The sequence below is a fragment of the Malurus melanocephalus genome, unplaced genomic scaffold, assembly GCF_030028575.1.
Source record: "Malurus melanocephalus ecotype Western Australia unplaced genomic scaffold, MMel_1.1 scaffold_713, whole genome shotgun sequence".
NCBI classification, from domain to species: Eukaryota; Metazoa; Chordata; class Aves; order Passeriformes; family Maluridae; genus Malurus; species Malurus melanocephalus.
In genome coordinates, this window is record NW_026623945.1 from 146204 (window position 1) to 153004 (window position 6801).

The 6801-nt window shown below is 53.9% G+C and overlaps 1 protein-coding gene across 1 annotated transcript in view; it reads left to right on the forward strand.

The window, feature by feature from the left end:
• Positions 1-6615: 6615 nt before the first annotated feature.
• The window catches only part of BTBD2 (BTB domain containing 2), a 23704-nt gene continuing 23518 nt past the window's right edge, over positions 6616-6801 (forward strand). Inside the window, exon 1 of the mRNA XM_057384512.1 lies at positions 6616-6792. Within this exon, the coding sequence (XP_057240495.1) occupies positions 6652-6792 (141 nt within the window). The 5' untranslated portion in view covers positions 6616-6651. The remainder of the gene's footprint in view (positions 6793-6801) is intronic.

Here is a 6801-nt window from a genome sequence, read left to right on the forward strand (position 1 = left end):
CACACAAAAAGAAGCACTTTACTGTATGTACCAGGTGACCTGATACAGCTGAATTGAAGTTTTCCTTTATAACAATTGTTGATGCCAGAATTTTGTATTCTGTTTTGTAAGAATTTAATAAAAATGCATTGAGACCTATGTGGTGGGTAAGTGGCTGTGGCAGGTGGGGCAAGCTGGGGGAGGATMTTGGGCAAGTTGGGGGGTTGGGTTACACTCCATCCAAAGGGGCCTCCCCCCATAATCTCTCCCAATATTTTCTTGCTCCTTCCCAGCCTGCTGCTGGCCCCTGGGGAGCGTTGCTGGGGTGGGATGCCAGGAATAGGGGCTGGCAGCGGCTCAGGCCCTGACTCACTTTCCCCAGCGGGATGGTGTGATCCGCTGAATCCCARTGGGAGCTGGAGGTCACAGGGCAGGGCTGAGCTCCCTGCCAGCTGCATCCAGCAGCCTTGGGACTGCCCTGCCACCCCCAGAGACACCCCTGGCACATCCCACCCACACCTCCACTGGTCGGGGGCAGAGGGGGACACTGAGGCAAGAGGAAATTGTGTGGTGGGGTAGGGAAAGCAGTGGGGATTGGAGGCTGGGGATCAGGGTGTGAGAAAAGGGCCCTGCTGAGCTTTCTTACATGGACAAGGCAAGACCTTGTGGAATTAAAAAAATTCCTGACTTCTCCAGCCCTGCTGCTATGCTGWGGGTGGAGCTGGAACCCTCTGGATGCTATTGCTATGATGTTGGTGCCCTGGCAGACCCCTATCCATGGCACCTCCAGTTTTGGGAATGGGCTGTTGGCTCTGCCGTGGATTAGCTGCTGCTCCCAGTTCTGAGCTGAGAGAGCCCCACTGCAATACACTGATGAGAATCCATGCTCACTGCTTGGTAAATGGTGCAGTTGCACCCTGGATCCAGACAGAATGGCTCCAGAAGGCTCCCCTCCCTGGCTGTTCCAGGATGGCATATGGTGAGAACAGAGCTGGGGGTYCCTGGATGCAGAGGATGAGCAGCATGTCCCATCCCATGGTGCTGTTCCTGCCTCTGTTGAACAAAACCATTGCTCCCTCCTGGGCCTGAGGCCACCAGCTGGTGACCCTGGACATTTTTGGAGCATCCAGCTCTTGGCTCTTCTTACTCTCTTGCAAATTGCCTCACCATCATTGGGTCCTCAGCTATGTGCTCCAAAACTTTTCCTCTCCTGCCTTTTGCTCATGGGCTATCCCGCAGACAATCCTCCTTCCAAGACACCAGGTGGATCCCAGACAGGTGTGTCAAAGGCARCCTTGCTGCAGGTGCTGGTTTAAGTTTTATTTCTGAAATTCCTTCRCATGGTCCCTCTTYTCCCCCTTCCCCAGTTTCCCCAACCCCARAAAGTGCCTGGTAGTTGGAAACCATTCCTGAGCACGTGCGGAGAAGGGCAGCTCCGAAAATAACCCAGCGCTGGGTTAAAATAACCTGTGCTGCTCTGGTGCCTGAGCATCAGCCCAAAATAGGCTCTGCCAGGATAAGGGYGCTATAAATACCCTGGCGTGGATTTGCATTGGAGAAAAGCCCCGCAGCAGCAGCAATGCTGATGTTGCCCATGCTGGCCTGGAGCAAAAGGGCCACTGCAGAGCCACCGGCGTGACATAGYGGGTCAGCCAGGCTTTGGGTGATGTGGTGGCTTGTGCCAGTTTKCCTCTTCTCAGGATTTCATGGAGCCATCAGGTCACAAGCAGATCTGAGTGGCTGCAGTGCTGGGGTGGCCAGTGGGGTCACACYTTGGCTGGTGGGGTCACACCTGGCTTCAGCCCAGGGCACTGASGCAGTTGGACAGGAGGGAAGATGAAGTGTCCTCAGTATTTTGGGTCTGAGCCTTTCTCTTCCGGTGACAGATGATGATCTGGGTGATTAGCCAAGGTTTCGATTCCGTATCTGCCCAAAAAACAACCCTGGAGTGAGAAACATGCATTCCCTCAGAGCAGATGACTCTCCTGAACTATCAGTGAACACCCCTGAACTATCAGTGAACACCAAACCCACATTGGATGTGTGGAGTGGAAGGTGTGAAGTATTTTTTGATTCAAAACAGCTGTTTGGGATCAAAAAAGATTTAATTCTCCTTTCAGTGCTTTTACAGTGTTTCCTGGTGTGAGGCAGAAAAGGAAAGAACCCTTGTGCATTTTGCAGAGAATCACTTCTCCTGTCCTAGCAACCAAACCAAACCAATTTGAGGGTTTTTTTTGGTAGAATGTGCCRTTTTGGTGTGTTTGGACTGGTGTGTGCAGGTTCTCTCTCTGAAGTCACCTCGGGGTGTGATGTGCACCCCAGCAGAGCCCAGCACACAGGTCTGGCCCTGCCTGTGTTTCCTGTGGCTGGTCCCTCTGCACCAGGAGCCTCAGTGGCACTGGTGCAGCATGGCACATCYGTTTCCTCCACTGTCTGGAAAAGGYCTTGGTCAGTCTTGTTTGTGTTTTTGAATGGTGAAGTGTGACTTTTGGAGAGCCACAGGGTGCAGGTCTGGCTTTCCCACAGGTTTTCAGCTCTGGGTGGAATTGCACGGGCATTGGGAGTTGTGGTCAGTCAGCAGGAGCAGAGCAGGGTCAGGTTTTCCCAAAATCCAGGAGACCTGTGCCCATGGCTGGAGCAGGTCCTGGGCCATGTGAGTCACCTTCTCACCCAGCTGGAGCTTTAGATCAAGGTTTGGTGCTAAGGCCCAGGGTTTGGCAGGTCCCASTTTGCTGTCCTCTGACTCACACTCGGCATTGTCTGTGTCTTTGCCATGCTGTCTTCCTCGGAGCTTCCTTACATCCTAAAACACCTCCTCTGCGTGAGCTGCTCAGGCAGGAGAGAGCTGCCTCTGCCTGGATTTTGCTTGGAAAAAACATTTCCTGCTTTTGCTCGGAGCACACATTCTAAATGGATTTTTCTGCCTCCACCAGGTGAAGAAAGGCCAGATGTTCTCTGCCATCCAACTCTGAGCACACTGGTTCTGTGGGTTTAATTTCAGCTGCTCGTAGCCTTGTGAGACCTTTCATTTCCAGCCCTCGATGTGGGATCAGCTTTCACCCCAACCAGCTGAACTCCAGTGTTACTGCTGGGGGAGGCACTCRCTCACACTGTGACTGCCCCAACTAAAACAGTGCTGCCTTTGCTCAGTGCCTGATCTCTGAAGGAATCTGTTGGCTACCAGATCCAGAAATAATGACGCTGGGACTTTTATAGGAGTGTTTGTTYCTAGGTTTATTTTTGGGACAGTAAGGTCTCCTGTTGGACACTCATCTTTTTGTTTCTCTGGTCTAACACCCCACTAATCACTGKGGTGCAGGGTTGCTGCAGCAAACGCCTCACCCCATTGCACAGCACCACAGTGAGTGTCCCACACAGACCTCTGTGCTACCTGTATTATCTCTTACTTCCATGGTTGTGTTTCCTTACACTGGTCCAGAGTCAAGCCTCTGGCTCCTGCCATGACACAAACACCCCTATTTAGTTCATCATGGGCTGAAAAATCAGGATCTATCTCATGCAGGTTGGCAGGTACAGCACGGTGAGCAGGTGGTGRTGCTGGAAAGATTGAGATCGAATGGGTGCTGAAAACCCTCCCCATGTGATAGAGAAGCACCTGTCCACCCTGACAGGCACACCAACCCCTTGGAGACACCAGTTTCTCAAGGATGGCCATGGATTTGATGGGATTTGGGATCAGGGAATGCTACGGCAGAGAGGCTTCAGCCTCTATCAGCAGAATGGGTTAGGCTGGGTAATTCTGCACCGCCCAGGCAGGGCAGGAGCCCCGCAGTGACACTCCTGCAGCACTCCTCGAGCTGKAGAAATGCGGGATCATAGCCAGTAACCCCCAGCCCTTGGGATGAGGCTCCAGGCCATCCCTGCCAGCCACCAGCCGCGTCCAACCATYCAGCCAGGCACAGCGAGTCTACAGCTCCCTCTAATGTTTCTGGGCTGAAAGGAGCATCCGAAAGAGGACAGGCCTGAGCAGGAGCGGGCGGGCGGCCAGGCTGTACGGCCCCGAGGGAAAAGTGTGACGCTGAAATGTGTAGAAGCAGCTGCGCCAGCAAGGTGGGGGTGATGTGCTGAGYAAATGGTGTGAAAGAGTAAAGGATGCAGCCTTTTAAGAGAGAATATGGCTGTATTGAATGTTTGWTTGTTGTTAATAAAGGAAAGATTTCATGGGAAAAAGGACCGTTCCTCTGAAAAATGTGATTTTTTAATACTCTAAATAAATACTCTAGAATGCTGTGTTTCTGGCCCTGGAAGTGTTCAAACAACGTGTGGATGTGACATGGTTTAGTTGTGAACACAGTAATGGTACTGGGGCTAACAGTTGCATTTAATGATTTTAAAGACTTTTTCCAATGTTAATAATTCTATGGTTCCGTGGTTCTCTGATTCTAAAGGCTCCTACTCATTCCTGCCTGCACAGGGACTGTAAGGATGGGAGCTCTGGACTCTGCACAGGAGTTTCCCAAAACTTGTCCATGTGAACAGCAGCTTTAAAAATGCAGCAMGAAACCTGGCAGCACAGAATGCAGCAGAAATGGGTACTGACAACACAATACAAAGCCAGGCTGGAAGCTCTCAATCAAAATTTGTAGTGTGGCATCACTGCTGTGTCCAGCCATAGTGGTTCATGGGGAGATCCCAGAGCYGTGTGAGGGTCTGAAGCGTAAAATCCATACAAAACAGCGTAAAATCCATACAGACAGCACACAATCCATACAAACAGCACACAGTCCATACAAACAGCACATCTGTGTGTGTTACAGAAGCTGTAATGCCAAGGCACAGGAAGCAGAAGGGGCAGCCAGGCCATGTCCTCCCTGACACATTGGCTCACGGACCACACGCCTGCTCCYGACTGGATGTGTGTGCAGCACAGATCAGGGGACAGATAACAGAGAGAGGGGGAATGTAATTACCCTGTGAAGAATAAATCACTTTAACGGTTCACTTACTGAGATCACAGCAAGGCAGTGGCACAGCCTCTTAATTAATCTTCTGCTTTGCAGACGGCTCCTGCCCCGGCACCACCTCATGCTGCCTGGCGAGGATGTGCCATCGTTGGGGACAACACTGGCCAGTGGTTTCTGGCTCAGCAGACCCAATAGGATCTCGGGAGGAGCAGGCCATGACCAGGTGAGGGATCAGGGTGCTGTGGCTCTCTAGTCTGTGCAGGGTAATATCTGTGGTGGGCCTGGCAATGTGGCATCCCATGGTGCTCCGAGCCTGTGTCAGCAGCAGCAGCAGCAGCCAGTAACTCTGAGCTGATCATTGTGAGGAATTACTGGACACAAAGCAGGGGTCTGGCGATGGCAGAGGCCTGGGTCGGCTGTAGAGGAATGGCTGGTGTGTGAGAGCATGAAGGAAAAAGCCCCACTTTACCTCCACCTCTCCGTGGCCCAAACCTCCCTGAGCTCCTCACCCCCAGCAATGACCCCCTTCAGACCCTTAACTGTATGAATTGCACCTCCCTTTCTCATCCTTCACAAAGTGTTTTCTGGGTCCCCTCCTCCCTCATCCTCCTCAGAATGAGCTTTTTCACAGGATGCTCCCTTTATCCCTCAATATTGCCCCTCAGGGATTGCTCCCCTTTGTCCCCTCATGGAATCACCCCCTTATCTCCCAAACTGCTTTTCAGGGATTGCTTCTGTCACTCCCCCACATTGTTCCTCAGGGAACTGTCCTCTCACGACTCTAAAACACTCCTTAGGGATTGCTCCCCTCTCCCCTGCTACTGCTTCTCATGGAAATGCTTCCCCAAAACTRCCCCTCAGGGATTGCTCCYATCACTCCCCCACATTGCTCCTCAGGGAATCACTCMTTTGTCCCCCAAAACTGCCCCTCAGAGACTGCCCCCTCATGCTCCTCGGAGATGGTCCTTCATCCCCAAAACTCCCACAGAAGATGGCCCCATTCTCCTCAGAGATGTGCTGTCATCCTCCTCTACAGGGATCATCCCTCATCCCCAACACTGCCCCCCCGGGGATTGCTCTTTTTGCTGCCCCCTCAACGTTTCTCCTCARGGAAATGCCCCCTTATCCTCAAAACTGTCCTTCAGGTTTGGCCCCTCATCCTCTTCAGGGATCACCCCCTTATGGATCCCTTACTCCCCGTCAGGGATCGATCTCTTATCCTCAAAACTGCCCCTCAGGGWTCGACCCTCACCTCCTCAAGATCACCCCCTTTGTCCCTCAAACTGCCCCTCAGGAACAGCGGTCGTCCTTTTCAGGGATCACCCCTTCACCCCTCAAACTGCCCCCAGGGATGGCCTACCAAAACTGCCCTTCTCACTCCTCCACACTGGTTCCTCAGGGACTCTTCTCCCCAAACTGCCCCTCAGGGATTGCTCTCCTATGTTGTTGGTCAAGCAAATGCCCCCTTACCCTCAAAAGTGCCCCTCAGAGATCGGGATCGCCCCTCATCACTCTCAGAGGTCGCCCCCTCATCCCGAAAAGCGCCCCTCAGGGATGGACCCCYATCCTCCTCAAGGATCTTCCCCTCAGGGATCGCCCCCTTCGGGATCACCCCCTCGCCCCCGCTCGCATCGCCCTCCATCCTCCCCCATCCGTGCCGGCCCCGCCCGCCGCCCCACGCCCTCTCCCCGCCCCGCCACCGCCTCCGCCGCTCCCCCCGTGCCCGGCCGGCGGCGGCGCCCGCCCCATGCGCCGCTGCTGCCCGGCGCTCTGCATCCGCACCGCCATCGACGCCACCGCCATCGACGCCACCGCCGACATCTCCGCCGCCCTCGCCCCCGTCCCCGTCCCGCCCGCCGCCGTGTCCCGCCCGCCGCTGCTGGTGCTGGTGCTGCTG